The sequence below is a fragment of the Chiloscyllium punctatum genome, chromosome 25 (genome assembly GCF_047496795.1).
Source record: "Chiloscyllium punctatum isolate Juve2018m chromosome 25, sChiPun1.3, whole genome shotgun sequence".
NCBI classification, from domain to species: domain Eukaryota; kingdom Metazoa; phylum Chordata; class Chondrichthyes; order Orectolobiformes; family Hemiscylliidae; genus Chiloscyllium; species Chiloscyllium punctatum.
In genome coordinates, this window is record NC_092763.1 from 13,420,555 (window position 1) to 13,438,431 (window position 17,877).

The window sequence follows — 17,877 nt, forward strand, 5'->3', positions numbered from 1 at the left end:
ATTGATTGTTCAGGGCTTTGGTGAAACCACACCTGCAGTATTTTATGCAGTCTAGGTCTCCTTATCTGGGGAAGGATGTTCTGGCTATGGAGGGAGTGTAATGAAGGTTTACGGGTCTGATTCCTGAGATGGCAGGATTGACTATGAAGAGAGTCTGGGTTGGTTAGGGCTAAATTCACTGGAGTTTAGATAAGTGAGGGCATTCTCGTAGACGTCTATAAAATTCCCTTCCACTATTCCAAGTGGGGACTTCCAGATATAGTCATACTAGAGTCAATTCAACACTGATAACATTGGTGAACTCATCCATACTTCAATTCAGTTTACTGACAGCCTCTGACAAGACTGCCTACTGTTCCTGGCCTTTCTGTGCATTTTAGCATAGTTATTAATGGCTGAGACAATTGGACAGTCCTCTGCCTAGGGCTGAACAGGCATCTGTCACCAGCAATCCTCAGAGTCTGAGACATGGAGCACTTCTTCATGACCAGCTGCAGAGACATGGAAGTGATGTACTCACCAGATTGTCTAATCGAGAAAGAGAACACAAGGTGGAAGTCTCAAAGCTTATGGAGGATGCAGGTCAACATACTACTAGTAAGACTCTCAGGGTTGAGTGGTCTTTCTCAAAGATGAAAGTTGAGCAGAGGGTTGGTGGTGTTGGCCTTTTCTCAGTGGTTTGCTGAGTCCCACTGAAGAAGGTGGGGAATTAGCTGTGGAAAAGGGCATAAAGCACATTAAAAATAAAAATGAGTTAACATTGGCATTATTGGGAGAGTGGAATGGTATGGCACAATGAAACATATCTGGCTGTATCCTCATGGAGTCCTCCATTTCATCACATGAACAGTTGTCATCTTCATTCAGCACCCTCTCCTCATATGGGTGATCGACATAATACCTGCCACAGTGGCAAACTGAGCAGAGATCAGTTAAAGGCTGGGTCATTACTTTTCCATTTCCTAATGTTGGAATAGGAAATTTCTGTTGTGTCATTTATTTTGCTTGTAAATCCTTTCAGCTATCTACTTTTTCCCCCTTTGGGCTTCCAAACAGTTTATTTTGGCTCATTTCTTGCATTCTGATTTTTATGATTCCATTATATTATGGCTTTATTCAAGACTTGTGGTCCTAATTTCTGTTACAGGTAGATTGTGGGTTTTAAATTGAGTCTGTCTCCACACTCTGACCACTTGTCCATAAGTAGATATGTTCTAATTTTCTCCTGATTTAATGATTTAAACAGTGATGGTGAATTTCCTGATGACAGATGGAAGGCTGACTGATCTGCAGTTCCCAACATTTTACCCCCTCCCTTCCTTTTTAAATAGTGGGGTAACATTTGCTATCTTGCAATCAGCACAAGCTACTTCAAAATCTATAGACTTTCATCTGTGAGAGAGATACAAGTTGAAGGGAAAAACCACGATGACTGCCCAAGAAGTTGCCAAAAAGGATACAGTGGTAGCTATACCAATCTGAATGTGAGCAAGGAGTCTTAATGTGGAAATAGTGGTAACCTCTTATTGAAGTTTGAAGGTTTGTGAGGATATTGCAGGAATGAAAGTAATAGTGTCAATTCGAATCCTTTTTGACATCTGAAAATTTTCCAAACTTTTAGAATTAGAATTAGATTTTATTGTCAGGTTACAGAAGTACAAGGTTACAGAAGTACAATGAAAGGAAGACGATGTTGCCATGCCCGGCACCATCTAAGGCACAAAGGTACAAAATCTTAGGTACAAACTAAAAAATAAGGAAATGTCTTTAAAAGTTCAGCATTAAAGTCCTTCTTAGAACGAAGTAGAAAAATAAAGAACTAAAGTTAAAAGTTCAACATTGCAGTCCTTATCTCATGTTATGTGATTTATGATTATTTAACCAACATTTTATTATTGGTGTTAAAAATACAGAGGCATCCTGTTATAAATATGTTCAGTTAAGTGACAGAAACAAGATAGGATCTGACAAGTCATGTTTCACTCAGGGATCTGACTTGTCCAGGACCACAACAGTCGAGAGTGTAGTGCTGGAAAAGCACAGCAGGTCAGGCAGCATCCGGGGAGCAGGAGAATTGACGTTTTGGACAAAAACACTTCATCAGAAGCCCTTCCGAATGAAGGGCATTTGCCTGAAAAATCAATTTTCCTGCTCCTCTGATGCTGCCTGACCTGCTGTGCTTTTCCAGCACCAAACTCTTGCCTCTAATATCCAGCATCAAAAGTCCTCACTTTTGCCTGGGTTTGTGAATATGTTGAGACTAACAATACCCAATTATTTTCGAGTAAATTGGACAGAAACTGCAAAAAATATAGAATACAGAAATTGTAAGTTGTAGCTCCAAGTTTTCTTGACCTCCAGTAAAATTATCTCCATATTAGTGGTCGCTTTGAATTCAATGTAATTTGCAATATTGCCCATTAGTTATCTACTAAATATGACAGAGTTTGGGCAGATGCTTTTGGATGTAAGTTAATTTTTAACAACGTAATCAATCATAATTACGAATAAACAACGTCTCTGACTTGAGAGATATAATTGAAGTTCCTTCAGAAATCAATTTGTATAGGGGTCTGGGTCTTGACTCAGTGTTGCTCAGTGAAGATTCATTAATCTGAAGATTGGTTGAGAGTCTCTATGTTGCTTGCTCTGCTTGATGAAAGTAAGCCCCAACTTAAAAGGTCACTTAAACTCTGGTCAGTTCTGAGCATAATGAATGACAACCACCATATACCATAGATCACAAATTCCAGGCCAACATTGTTTAATGTTATACAAGCATTGAGCTCTGGAATTCTCTCAAAAATTTCTCTGCTTCTCTATTTTTTCTCTTCTACTTTAACTTTCTTAAAATCTACTTTTCTGACTGAGGTATTGGTCAATTCTTCCACATCCTTCTGAGATATTGAATTATACCTTCCCAGATGTGAAATGTGATCTAATAATGCTCCTGTGATGCACTTTTGGATATGTTTGTAGTTTAAAAGTGCTAAATAAATTCAAATGTTGTAGCTGCATTAAACTTTGCAGAATAATGTAACAAGGAAGTCCTTGAGTTTTAAAGCAGAACAAAGTGTAGTTTCATCCACTTAAGTTGTAGTAACTGCAAAACACTGTGAAAGTCCTTTTGTGGGAGAGTTTAAGCTTCTACTTCTCTGCGGTAGAGGGAACTGAAACTTATCATTTCAAAATCTGCTGATTTTAAAGGAATCAGTAATGGATATACTTAATTTTGTAAAATTATTTCGGTCTTAGCATATTCATACCATTTACTTTTGGATTTTCCATGGATCTTGAAACAAAAACTAATGGTTTGAGGTGTAGCAACTAATTGACTAAATACTGATTTCATGTAAAAGTCAACTCCATGATCTTTGGCTTTAAAAAAACTGCATTTTGTTTATACCACATGTAAGAGTTGGCCCTTGTCTTTTTAGGGATCAAAGACTGAAATCTTCAGAACCAAAATCTAATCCTGGAGATGTTAATAATTTGATTTCATTATAAGGCATGGTCCAAGCCTGATACATTTGTTGCACTTGTTACTGGTAGAAAATGTGAGTAACATCCTCAGAGATCAAAGACAAACATTCTATTTACAAAACTATTCGCTGACTCTATTTCTACCTATTTTTGTACCATGTTCCCTTTCACTTCTCAATGTCTGTTTGTTGGCAGGTAGAAGATTTCAAATGTTTGATTAATGGAACTGCAACTTGAAATGGAAGTACTTAGTTGCATGTTTTTTATGTGCTCAACCCATCCCCCACCCTACAGAAAATCTTGTCCAGTCAAGCTTATCATGAGTAATTTTCAGCTGTATGTTGATGGCCATATACACATCATGTTTAGCTTTCAACAATTTTCATTGTGCATGCACTGTCAATTAGATTGTTATTTTTGCAAGACACAAATTACTGTTTAATGTCTAAATGGATTTTATTGGTAATTACATAGCCCCTGAATGTAGTCATCAATATGAAATATAAAAATGTGGTAACTATTCAAAGTAATTATTACTTGACTTACAGCAGAAAATATATTAATATGAACAAAATAGACTGCAATTGGTAGTATAAATTTTATATATGTTTGTTCAATTATATAAATGGACTTGGTTGGTTAGAATAGATGGAGAGCAAAATGCTGACCCATTTCATAAAAATGACTAAGAGTGGCAAGCCACAGATATACAATAATTTAGAACAGAAGCAAACATAATGTAACAAGAAATCCTTAACTTGGGGGGAGTTAGGGTTGGAAAGCACCACTTGGAAGTGTGGTGGAGGAAGGGTCAGTTGAGGCATTCAAGATGCTTTAGATGATTGCTTAAATAGAATCAATATTCAGGATTATGGGGAGAGTGCAGATACAATGGGCTGAAGAGCCTCCTTCAGCACCGTAACAATTGTGATTAAAATATTATCCAAGTATCATGAAGTTGCTTGTTTTTTTTGTCTCAAACGAATTTACTTTTATTCTCCAGTTCGATATCCCATATTTTTCATCTTCCAATTGATTTCAGTATTCAAATGAAAAAGAATGAGGTAAAAAAACTGGCCATTTAAGTCCATTTTATCAAAATATAGCACAGTTTATGTGAGCAATCAAGTACCCTAGTCATATATCTTCAAGACGAATACAGGTAACAATTGAAAAGTGGTAGATTTAACCAGTATTGCAAAAAAAAAATCAACCAAGCTTTAGGAAACAGTCGTAACCCAGCAATAGCTGATTCACACCATTTACCCAGCATAACTTGAAGTCATAGAGTCATACAACAGACCCTTCGGTCCAACCCGCCTATGCTGAAATATAGATATAAACTAAACTAGTCCCACCTGCCAGCTCCTGGCCCATATCCCTCTAAACCTTACCTATTTATGTACTTATCCAAATGTCTTTTATATGTTGTAATTTTACCCACTTCCCTTGACTTTCTGGAATTCAACATATTTTCTTGATTTGCTGTTTTTTTTATTCATACAATGGACATGGGCACCACTGGCTGAGCCAGTATTTAGTTGTCCCTAGTTGCCCTTGTGATAATGGTAGTGAGCTACCTTCTTGCACTGCTGTAGTCTACATGCTGTAAGTTGAACCCCAATGCGCTTAGGGAGAGAATTCCAGGAAGAGTGAAGAAAATGCAATATATTTGAAGTTGTTGTGCCATAAACAATAACCATGATGTGGAGATGTTGGTGCTGGATTGGGATGGACAAAATTAGAAATCATACAACAAATCACACAACACCAGGTTATAGTCCAACAGGTTGATATGGAAGTACTAGCTTTTGGAGTGCTGCTCCATCATCTGGTAGCTGGTGGGGAAGGATCATAGGACACAGAATTTATACAAAAACATCAAAGTGTCATACAACTGCTGCAATGTATTGAACCCAAACCTAGTCTTTAATCACTCATGAACTAGGTGGACAGACACCCACACAAACAACTAGACCCCCAGTCCAATCTTGGAGGATGTCTTACCCACAGGCCCCGCCCCCAAACGTCCCTGGGTCCCGCCCACTGACGGCGGAGCGCTGCGCCTGCGCGCTGGCGGCTTGTCGGGGGGAGGGGGTACCGCCTCCGGACGCAGTCGGGGGAGAAATGGCGTCGTCGTCGGCTTCGGTTGGGCATCAGCACTCTCAGTCCTGGCAGCTGAGGACCGCCGCGCCATTGACGCAGCTCAACCGCAGCCTGGACAGGGTGCTGGAAGAGGCTGTGCACTCCGGGATCCTCAACCTCAGCGGCCGCAAGCTGAAGGAGTTCCCGGCGGTGAGCTACGATTTGACAGATACAGTGCAGGCAGGTGGGTCGACGTCTCTTATCACCCCCCCCACCCCGACCGCCCCCGACCCGGGGGACCCTCAGTCACCGCTGCGAGTCGATCAACGAGGGAGGTTACAGCGGGTTAGGTGGGCATCGGAGCTCCCTCCGGCTGGAAAGGGCGTCTTTCTTTCTTAGCGCAACACAAACACAAGCGCCGCCCGCCTCCCCTCGCCTCCCGGAGCGGTGACCGTTAAAATATGAAAAGATAACGGTGCAGCGAAGCGCCCGCTGGTGGGGGACGCCTCCTCCTATTGGTGGGGAACAATAGCGGAGTCCGAGCAGCACCACCCACCCACCCCGCGCGCCGCAAAAAAAAACACAGGCTGCTCAGCCTCTTCAGCTGAGTGGGGTGGGTGGGGGTCTGTTTTTATTGTAAAATCATGTTTTCCACATTTGCCCGTCGTGATACCGACAACAGTCGATCAGGAATCACCACTGACACGAACGAGCCCTTTGTGGTGGCTCTTACCCTGCCCCAGCCAAAGTCTGTAACATTGCCTTCACCGATTAGGATTTGAAAGCCCCAGGTTGTTTGGTTTCCACAGGATCCATCTTGCTTCCTGCAGTACAGTAGTTTCCAAGTTCTTTCATATTGTGGTTTACTGGGGTAGAACTTTATTTCTATAGATATCCACATATGTGTAAGCATTTTTACCCCAAATTCCAGGAAATGTGCTTAATTGGCAAATTGGGTACCACTGAATGAACTAATCTTTACTTTTGCCTTTTGCAAATTGAGGTCTGCGTTCTCTGGAACTGGTGTTCTGTTTACCGGTGTCAGTAACATTGATTGTACCATGTTCTAAACACTTATTTATACAGTCATAGAGATGTACAGCATGGAAACAGACCCTTCGGTCCAACCCGTCCATGCCGACCAGATATCCAAACCCAATCTAGTCCAACCTGCCAGTACCCGGCCCATATCCCTCCAAACCCTTCCTATTCATATACCTCTTAAATGTTGCAATTGTACCAGCCTCCACCACTTCCTCTGGCAGCTCATTCCATACACGTACCACCCTCTGCGTGACAAAGTTGCCCCGTAGGTCTCTTTTATATCTTTCCTGTCTCCCCCTAAACCTATGCCCTCTAGTTCTGGACTCCCTGACCCCAGGGAAAAGACGTTGTCCATTTATCCTATCCATGCCCCTCATAATTTTGTAAACCTCTATAAGGTCACCCCTCAGCCTCCGATGCTCTGGGGAAAACAGCCCTAGCCTGTTCAGCCTCTCCCTGTAGCTCAGATCCTCCACCCCTGGCAACATCCTTGTAAATCTTTTCTGAACCCTTTCAAGTTTCACAACATCTTTCCGATAGGAAGGAGACCAGAATTGCATGCAATATTCCAACAGTGGCCTGACCAATATCCTGTACAGCCACAACATGACCTCCCAACTCCTGTACTCAATACTTGAGAAGCTGAAAATTGTAGTTCTGTAAATCGTTGTCTCCACAGGTGACCTGTATATAGATCTAAGGTTTCTGGTTGAGGACAATTACAAGTTGAGTTTTCATCTGAGCTATTGTCTACTGTGTGCAAAATAATGTTCAATGCTTGTTCATTTGCAAATTATTTCTTGTGGAATTGTTTTGAGAAGTTTTATTGTGCTGTGGTATTCACTGAAATGGTTGTCCGATTGAAGCAAATTTCAGTGTTTGCATGACAAACAGGAACTGTGTTTTTACTTGCGCTTTTTGTTTACTTTTTGTAATAATTTTAGTTGCAGTTATCTGCCATTCTCCAATTGTCTTCTCAAACATCCTTACTTGTATTACTGCAGCACTGGTGGATATCAAGGGCCTAAGTTCTGGAATTCAAACCCAAACTTCTCTTCCTGGTTCCCTCACCATCTTCCTTCGAATATGCTTTTTGAGACCTCCTTTGACCAAACTATTAGTTAGCAGCTCTTGTATCTCCATGTATGGTTTAATGTCAACCTTTAATTCCAGAAAACTGTTGTGAGGTATGAATGGGAAATTTCACTATGTTAAAGATGCTGTACACAAATCTTGATTCAACCATCTTAGTTTAGGAGAAAGTGAGAACTGTAGATGCTGGAGATCAAAGTCAAGGGTGTGGTGCTGGAAAAACACAGCAGGTCAGCAGCATCCGAGGAGTAGGAGAATCGAGATTTTGGGCAAAAGCCCTTCATCAGGAATGAGGTTTGTGAGCCAAGAGGATGAAGTGATAAATGAGAAGGTGGTGGGGCTGGGGAGAAGACAGCTGAGAGTTCAATACGTGGATGAAAGTGGTGGTGATAGTGATAGATCAGAGAGGAGGGTGGTGTTGAGTTGGAAGGTTGGATCTGGGATAAGGTGGGGAAAGGGGCCATGAGGAAACTGGTGAAATTGTATTGATCCTGTGTGGTTGGAGGGTCCCAAGGTGGAAGATGAGGTGTTATTCCTCTCGGTGTTTTGGTGGTTAGGGTTTGGTGATGGAGGAGGCCCAGAACCTGCATGTCCTTGGCAGAGTGGGAGGGGGAGTTGGTGTTCAGTGCACCAACCAACTCCACTGCCCCGTGGCTGAACACTTCAACTCCCCACCTTAGTTTAATATGTATTGACCAAATTGATACACATTACAATGAAAGTGTATGGTATCCCCTCCCACTTTGTCTAAGTGAGGTAGTTTGCTGATGTAACTGGAATGCTTCCTGATCATTTAAAATGAATGCATTTGAATAATTGCACATTTGTTCATGAGCCTGTAAATACAGTAATGTGAATTGTAAAAGAAATAATTAAAGCTGGGTGTCTATTTGAGCTTAATTTTAAAGACAAAGTAGGATAATGGCTGTCGCGTTTTCTTTTGGTGACTGATTGATTTTGTATTGGTTGACTGTGTAAAAAGTCCTTATCTAACAATCGTACATGATACACAATGGTTTTAAATTATAAGTATGTTATCTTTCAAAAATGTTAAATTTCTAAGCACAAAGTTGTGTTGAAGAATAAATAGGAATCCTGCACTACCTAACAGTGCTTTGAGCTGAAAGTCAAAAATGGCAGATGCTGATTAACTTCCAGCAGTTTTTGAGATTTCCACACTTGCACATTTTTCAACATTTCTAACAAGGAATTCCTTGTTTGTATTATATCTTATGGAATCATAGAATAATACTATGAAGGTGGTTGTTCAACTTATTAGTTCTGTTCAAACTCCTTTTGTAGAGTAATCTAGTTTAGTCTAATTTCTTCATTTGTTCTCCATTTATCCAGTTCCTTCTTGAACGTTGATGGTCTTGTGGATATGGATTCAATAATATCTGATCATGCACTACTTTCTAAATCTTAACCACTTCTTACATTTATCTTAATAGCTTTTCTTCATGTCATTTTGACAGTCATCTTAAATCTCTGCCCTTTTGAGTAACTTTGTTCAGTTATTGGAAACCGTTTTTTCTCTATTTACTTTATCAAAGTTCTTTAGAACATCTCTGTCAAATCTGTTTGACCTTCTGTACTCCAAGGTGATGAATGCTAGGTTCCCTATCCCATCCACATAATTGTAATCTCTCATCCTTGAAAATGTTTTTTCTTTTTTTTTCTTTTTGTCCCCTCAAAAGCTGAACGTCCTTATGAAAATGTGATGCACCAAATTGAAAGCAATCCTTCACCTGTGCTTGAACTGATGCTTTATATGGCTTTAACATAACTTCCTCACTTTTGTAACCTTTGTCTCCACTTATAAAGTCCATAGTGCCAAATACTTTATTAAACCTACATATTTTCAGAAGTATTTGTAACAGCTCTAGGAGTCTTCTTTCTAGTACTTTATCGAAGAATTATTTCTCCTTGTTCAACTAACATTTGTGTAGTGAACCTATTTCTCTGTCCATTCCACCAGCCTCTTGAAGTCTATGATATCTTCTTCACAGCTTTTATTGCATTTCAATTTTTGTAGCAAAACTGATGGGAATCAATGAGCTACAGCAGACACAGACAAAGTTTATATAGTTAACTTTAATTCAAACATGTATGAGCTACTGTTCCCAAGCTGAGACTATCTGGGATCCAATACTTCAGGAATGTTTGGTGAGATTAGAGCTTTGGTAATAATAATATTTGCAATCCTGAGAGTCAAAATGTAACAGAAATTGTCTCGTTTGACACTATAGTTCTGCACAAATCTGAAGCTACTTTAATGAAGTACAGTCTTCTGCTCAGGCCATATGAAAACATCCTTGCTGTCGAGGTGTTGCATAGCGGGTGGCCTCAAGACCACTGATGTTGACAGCTAAGGGTGTAGTTTAGGAAATTATGGATTCTTGAAAAGATCGGAATGAGAAATATGAGAAATAAGAAAAGCAAACATGAACTGCAGAACAATGAGACATTAGACATGAACTACTAAAAGGCAACTTCAACTGATGTCAAGAAACAGTTCATGCAAGTAATTCATTGAAGCGTGTTAATACCTGAAATAGCCTTCTAGGTAAGGTAATGTAGATAAAATCATCTGAGTGGATTCAATAGGTTTTCCAATTTGTGGTTGTGCTATCATAATTTTCAGATGAATAAGGCACTAAATGGAATGAATAATCTTGCTCATTTATATTTAATTAGGAGTGGGGTAGGCCATTCAGCCTCTCAAGCATGCTGTGCCATTCAAAGTGATCACGGCTGGTTGGATTGTAACCTCAAATCCACATTCCCGCCTACCCTGACTGTGTCTGGTGCTGTTATCCACTTATGCTCCATAATTGCTTTTGAGTTACAGATGCAGGTATTGACAGTACTCCTGTGTCTTGTCTGAGACTATTCTGAAGCTGTATTTATTTGTTGGTAGAATTTTAACTCTGGGAACCATCGAGATTGAAACCAGTTTAGGTTTAAATGTAAGATTTTATACTTGCATTTGTACACCAGCATTAAACTGTTTTAGATGTAGAATGGAAACTTTGATTCTGTTTTCTACTCTTCATACAAAGGGTAATACAGAAAGCACTGTTGAAGCTGAATTTAACTCCGTGAAGACCTGAATCAAACGTGGTACTGCTGGTCTTTGAAATTTCAGAATGCACGATTTTGAACTGTTCCACATTTGGCTGGGAGGGTAGGTTCTAACTCTTTTATCTCCATGTCTTCATATTCCTTCCTTAACACAAATGATGCAGCCTGTTGTTACATCCCAAGTGGTATGCAGGTAGAAATCAGTCGCTATGAACCGGCAGGTATTCAAATTTGATACCTTGTAGTTGTTATGGTCTAGTGTTTGTTGCAAACAGGAAATTTCTACATGTAGTATATACTCATCATTTCTGGGCTACAAACAAAACAAGCTGTATTTAAGTCGAGGCACTAGATGCATGAAATCTACTTTTATGTGCAGTACCTTTCTTCAGGTTTCTTGATTTGCCAGCAGTGTAAGCTTTAAACTGTGGTGCATGAAGTTCTCGAGCTGTGCCTCTTCCTGTTGGCCCGGTTGTAGAGAAGGCTACCAATTGGTACAGTGACTTCCTGACCTGCAGTTAACCTTGCTTATGTTCAATTTGGTAGCACTTAATTCAAATACTAATAACCTTGTAAAGAGCTCTGGGTGGTGTGCATAAAAGTTCAGGTTTGGCTATTTGATAGCTTCCTTCATAGTTAGTTGGTGGGAAGAGACCAAGAACATTTGACACACGCATCTTAATCAAATGTGTCAGCAAGTTTGTGAAATGCAGTATTAATGTAATTTACTGTGGTTGTGGAAGTTCATGAGTATGAAATGTATTTAATTGTTACAAGATTTATAGAACATTGAATTCTTTGTGCATTGCATCTATGATTTTTTTTTAATTAGGGCTTTATTTCCTTTCTACCAAGAAAGTTGAGCATCTTCCCACCACCAAAATTACAGTGACTTTGCATTTTGTTTTGTTTTAAGCGCTTGTAACATTCACCAGTAAAAACACTATCAAATTTTGTATTTACAAGCAAAGTCCATTATGGGCAATGCAAACCATCAAAAGTGGGCAGGAAGAAAAGGAAGGGACTAAATCAAAATGGAGTTGGAAGAGGAATTGAAACACCGTATCCACTGCATTACCGATCTTTCTTTCTCTAAAGACATCAGGAGCATTGATAGATACCATATGTTTCTCTCCAAGGACATGGCACGAATATCGCTGTGGAAGAGGGGCAGACAGAGTTATTAGGGTTTTATTTACTTTTGGAGATTTTGATCAGGTGCATGCAGTTGAAGGTAGCAAGTTAATATGTAATGTGGAATGCAAACTGTGAGGCAGAGAATGCCCAGGTAGTTCTGCTATTAAGAGATCGTCACATTCTCGTGCGACCTCTTACTATAGAAAATCGTGCAATAAAAATAACGGCACATGGAGGAAATAAGGCAGACCACCAAAAATATTACTTAAAATTGAAATATATATAGTAGTTAGCCTAACGTAAAGAATAGCACAGTTTAAATGTTAGATTCATATTTAATAATGAAAAAAGTTGCTATTATACCCTAGTCCATGGGTTGAAGGAGAGAGTTTTTTTAGAGGTCGAACTAGCACTTTGATGTTTTCAGAAAGCTCAGCAATGGTGCGAGGATGGCTTGGCATATTATCTAGAATGAGGAGAATTTTGAAATCCTAATTTTTTTTCACTTGTAATAATTTCTAAAAAATATCTTTGTTGATATTATCAATAAAGTCAGAAAAAAAATTGCCCTGTCTTCCAACCCCTTCTGCTTGACTTACAGTAGACTTAAGATAACCTTTCAAGGCTGGTGGGTTGGCAGCGTGGTCCACCAGCACATGCTAGTATCCTAACAGCATAGTCATATGATCGTTTGCAACTTTAAAGCCTGGAGTGTATGCTTATTCTTAGAAGTGTTAGGTTCTTGATGGCATTCACTTCCAATATAAGCCTGTCTCATCCAAATTGAAAATTTGATCTAAGTTGTAGCCTCCTTCCTCAATCAATTTTTTTCACTATGGGAGGAAATGTCATCGCACATGCCTCATCTGCACTGGCAGTTTTACCACTTAATTTTACATTATGGAATGCATGGTGGTTCTTAAAACCAGTACGTCAGCCACTGTTAGCACCAAAGGCAACCCCATTTGCAGGTTTTTTAGCTTTTTATTCTTTAGGTCTTCATAAATTGATAAGACTTTCTCTTTTATGGTGAGAATACTAATCCCAGATCGTCTTTTTCATTTGATCTTCTATCCACACACTTAGAAGCCATTCCATCTCCTCAAGTTCCTTTGGTCATGATCTTGTTAGATTTGCTGACACTCAGGCTTGCTTTAATTTTTTCAGCATTGTCTCGAATAACATAAAGTCCTCCTCTATTCCTGCTGGAAAAGTGTAGCAGGTCAGGCAGCATCAAAGGAGAAGGAGAATCGACGTTTCGGGCATAAGCCCTTCAGGAATGAGGGAGGGTGTGCCAAGCAGGCTAAGATAAAAGGTAGGGAGGAGGGACTTGGGAGAGGGCCGTTGGGAATGCGATAGGTGGAAGGAGGTTAAGGTGAGGGTGATAGGCCGGAGAGGAGGTGGGGGCGGAGAGGTCAGGAAGAAGATTGCAGGTCAATAAGGCGGTGCTGAGTCTGAGGGTTGGGACTGAGAAAAGGTGGGGGGAGGGGAAATTGGCACACCCTCCTCATGCCTGAAGAAGAGCTTATGCCCGAAACATCGATTCTCCTTCTCCTTTGATGCTGTCTGACCTGCTGCGCTTTTCCAGCAACACATTTTTAAGCTCTGATTCCCAGCATCTGCAGTCCTCACTTTCTCCTACTTTATTCCTGCTGCACAAGCAATATCATGGTCTTTCATTACTTTCAAACGTTTTATGACATCGAGCTTCTCCAAATGTTAAAGCCTTTCTTTTACATTCACCACCTGCAATTTCTTTACCAGGATGCTGCTTGTAAACATTCCTGTTACTTTATCCTTCCTTATTTATGAATAACAAAACAAAATTTGCAAAAAAAGAAAAAAATTAGAGTTCTGTACCTCATGAAGCACTTCACATCAAAGCATATGAGTTAACTGAACATGTGATACCGACATGGAGACTTTGTTGGCATAAACATTGTATTCCTCCACCCACTGCGACACAGTGGGAATGGAATCGCATTGTTGCCAACATGTATGTAAAAGTTTGTGGTTTAGAAAAAACATTCATCTTATTCTTCAATTGTATTCTAGCCAATTCACAATGGTGAAACACGCATAACAGCAGAACTACTTGTGTTATGAAACACAACTGGATATGCATTTTGACCAGGAAATTTATAAAACCTGTGCATGCGAAGTACAAGAAAATAAATTGACATGGATAACTCCAGTGAAAGATGTCACACAATGAGAGAAATTGGCATGAAGTTGTAACACAGAGATGATTGGAATTATTGTAGGGCAGTTCCATCCATCATCTTTAGCTGCTTCATCTGTGACCTTTCATTTCTAAAAAGGGTAGAAATGAGCATATTCAATTCTGTTCACAACTGTTTAGACAGTGGAGTTGTCTATATCCATGCACAACAAGCCCTGGGCAACATTCAGGCTTAGATTGACAAGTGGCGAGAACGTGTGTTACACAGCCAGGCAATGACAAAGTCTAATAACCTCCATGTAACATTCAACAATAGTACCTTTGCTGAATTCTGGGGGAGTATCAGTGCCCTGAAACATAATTGGAATAGTCTATCAAGCACTGAGATTGCAATAGCTGGTCAGAGTTTGGGAATTCTGCATCAAGTAACAACACCCCCTCCCAATTCTTCAAACCCTGTCTACCGACTCCAAGGCACAAAGTAGAAGTGTTATAGCGTAATCACAACTGTAAAGGCCTGAATGTAATAATTCCAAGTTTGCTGACAATACCAAGGTGAGGTAAACTGAGGAGAATAGGAAAAGATTGAAATAGGATTGCAGATAGGTTAATTTAGTAGACAAGAAAATCGCAAATGAAATGTAATATGGAGAGATGTGAAGTTACCTATTTTGATTGGAAAAATAGGAAAGCAGAATTTATTTGAAGATGCTGGTGAATGTTGGGCTTTGAGAAACCTCTATATCCTCAGGTCATAAAGCTGGCATGTGGATATGGAAAGCAAATAGTATGTTAATCTTTTATTGCAAGGAGTTAGACTGAGAGTTAAGTCTTGCTGCAATTGCATAGGGCCTTGGTGGGACCATACCTCGAGCACGGTGCAGAATTGGTCTCCTAACTTAAAAAGGATATAGGTACTTCAGGGCATGAGACTTATTGCTGGGATAAGGGATTGTCTTTTTCAGGAGAAATTGCCTGTACCCTGGAGTTTTTAAGGTGGCCCCATTGTAAAAACCAACCCTTTTTTTTAAAAGGGTTCGTTGAGTAAACATTGGGAGGATGTTTCCCCTGGCTAGGGAGTTTATAACTAGTTTTCTCAGTATCAAAATAAGGGTTTTGGCACATAGGATTGAGATGAGAACTTTTCTCATTCCACAGATTATGAACCTTAGGAATTTTCAATTCAATAAGGTTATAGATGTTCAATCATTGAGCATATTCAAGTTAGAGTTCAAAAACCTTTCTGTATTAAGGGAATGTGGGGTATGGATATAATGTGGTAATGTGTAACTGAGTTACATCAGCCACGAATAGCAGAACAAGCTTAAAGAACTGATGGCATACTCTTGGTTCTTGAAAACTGACAGAAATGTTCAAGTTATACATTTAAATGAACAATCTTATTTTAATTTCCACTGAATTAAATGGAAATAATAATTGATAAATGAACAGATTATTCAAAGTCAAATTGCCTCTGTAGAGTTCAGTTATTATCTAGCAGAAGGCTCACTATAATGTGCAGTGAATATGGTGAAGGATAAAGATTGTTATTGACTGCATTCATGTGAAGTATATGCTGTTCAGTTGATAAACATAGTGCTATGTCAGAATTATTGTTTATTCAAGATTCCTCATGGGAGACTGGTTAGCAAGAGATCTATGAGGTCTAACGGGGAACTAACCATTTGGATACAGAACAGGTAGAAGATTAAAGGTAGAAGATAGAGGGTAGTGGTAGAAGGTTGTTTATCAGACTAGAGGCCTGCAACCAGTGGCAAGCCACAAAGATTGGTGCTGGGTCCACTGCTTTTCAACATTTATAAAAATGATTTGGATGTGAACATAGGAGGTATAGTTCGTAAGCAGACTGGTGGTATAGTGGACAGCAAAGAAGGTTACCTCTGATTACAATGGAACCTTGATCAGATGGGCCAGTGGGCTGAGAAGTGGTAGCTGGAGTTTAATTTAGATTTTAAAAAATGAGGTGCTGCATTTTGGAAAAGCAAATCAGAGCAGGACTCTACACTTAATGGTAAGCTCCTGGGGCATGTTGCTGAACAAAGAGACCTTGGAGTACAGGTTTATAGTTCCTTGACAGTAGAGTCACAGATAGGTAAGATGAAGGGCTTTTGCCCGAAACGTCGATTTCGCTGCTTGTTGGATGCTGCCTGAACTGCTGTGCTCTTCCAGCACCACTAATCCAGTATAAGATATTGAAGAAGGCATTTGGGGAGATCCAAGATGGTGGGGACTCGGCAAGTCTGAGTCTATAATGCTCCTCCCAAGACCTAGGCAAAGTGGGCTACCTTCCCCCCACCACACTCACCAAATCAACTAAAAATAGTTTTTATTTAATGTAATTCCTGGTTTAGCACTAAATTTATACAGTTCAGTCTCCTGTAAAAATGACTAGGGGGAAAGGAGCCCCTCCCCCACCCTCTCCAGCTGCAGCAGAGGTGTCCGCAGCCACCACGGGGGACTTGCCTACGGTGGCGAGCCTCACGGAAATAATCTCCAAACTTGATGCGAAGATAGTGGGCGGCACGGTGGCACAGTGGTTAGCACGGCTGTCTCACAGCGCCAGAGACCTGGGTTCAACTCCTCCCTCAGGCGACTAACTGTGTGGAGTTTGCACGTCCTCCCCGTGTCTGCGTGGGTTTCTTTTGGGTGCTCCGGTTTTCTCCCACAGTCCAAAGATGTGCAGGTCAGGTGAATTGGCCATGCTAAATTGCCCGTAGTGTTAGGTAAGGGGTAACTGTAGGGGTATGGGTGGGTTGCGCTTCGGTGGGGCGGTGTGGACTTGTTGGGCCGAAGGGCCTGTTTCCACACTGTAAGTAATCTAATTTAATCTAATCTAATCGATGCGTTCATAGAACAGTCCCGAAGTCGGTGGAATTCACTCTCGGCCGCACTATAAAAGCGCAGCCGACACATCGAAGAAATTGAATGCCGAGTCGGAGGGGCGTCGCTCAAGGCTGCGACCTCCGAGGCCATTGAGAATAGAGGTCATCGAAAAAATTTGTTTGCTGGGCCTTCCCGAATGGGAAGAAGGCCAGGTTACAAGGTTCCTTGAACAGTGGCTTCCACAGTTATTGAATCTGGAGGCTGGATCAGGCCAGGTAAGGGTAGAATGGGCCTACCAGGTTGCAATACGTGGGCCCGGCTCAAACCAGTGCCCCTGCCTGGTCCTGTTCTGGCTGCAGAGCTATAAGGTGAGGCAAATGCTCTTGGAAGCCTCCAGGAATCTTGGGAAAGATCCACAAGCCATGACTCATAAAGGATCCAAGATTGTTATTTCAGGACTTTTCCCCAGCCTTGGTTCAAAAGAAGAGGAAGGAGTTTTATGAAGCAAAGAAGTGTTTTAAGGGATTTAAACATTCAATACTCCTTGTGCTACCCAGCTATACTACGCTTTAGTCATGAAGGATTAGTGTTCAACTTCGGATCACCGGAGAAGGCCAAGGAACATTTGGACTCTCTTAGACAAATTATAAGAGTTAATTGATGCTGTTTTGCCCTACCCCCCCACCCCGGTTTACTCCCCCTTTTTTTTCCTTTCATTATCTTACTGTTTAATATTATCTCTGGGGGGTGGGGAGAAGGGCTTATTTATTCATCCTTTAATTAGCAATTTCCTTTCCCTTTTGTTTTAATAAATATATATAAGCCAGGGGGCCTCGTTAATGTAGATAGGGGGAAGGTGGCTACCTTATCTTATTTTATCTTTGTCCTTGGGAGCAGGGTTGTTTCCCCCTGTTATTTTGTATTAA

At 40.5% G+C, this 17,877-nt stretch overlaps 1 protein-coding gene across 5 annotated transcripts in view; it reads left to right on the forward strand.

The window, feature by feature from the left end:
* Positions 1-5,589: 5,589 nt before the first annotated feature.
* lrch2 (leucine-rich repeats and calponin homology (CH) domain containing 2) overlaps positions 5,590-17,877 on the forward strand; it is a 151,458-nt gene continuing 139,170 nt past the window's right edge. For 4 of the 5 annotated variants that reach the window (XM_072594702.1, XM_072594705.1, XM_072594703.1 and 1 more), the window contains exon 1: positions 5,590-5,812. In XM_072594702.1, coding sequence (XP_072450803.1) covers positions 5,611-5,812 — 202 coding nt within the window. In that variant the 5' untranslated portion in view covers positions 5,590-5,610. Of the gene's footprint in view, positions 5,813-10,785; positions 10,892-17,877 lie in introns of those variants that run through there. The other variant, XM_072594706.1, reaches the window with a different exon arrangement.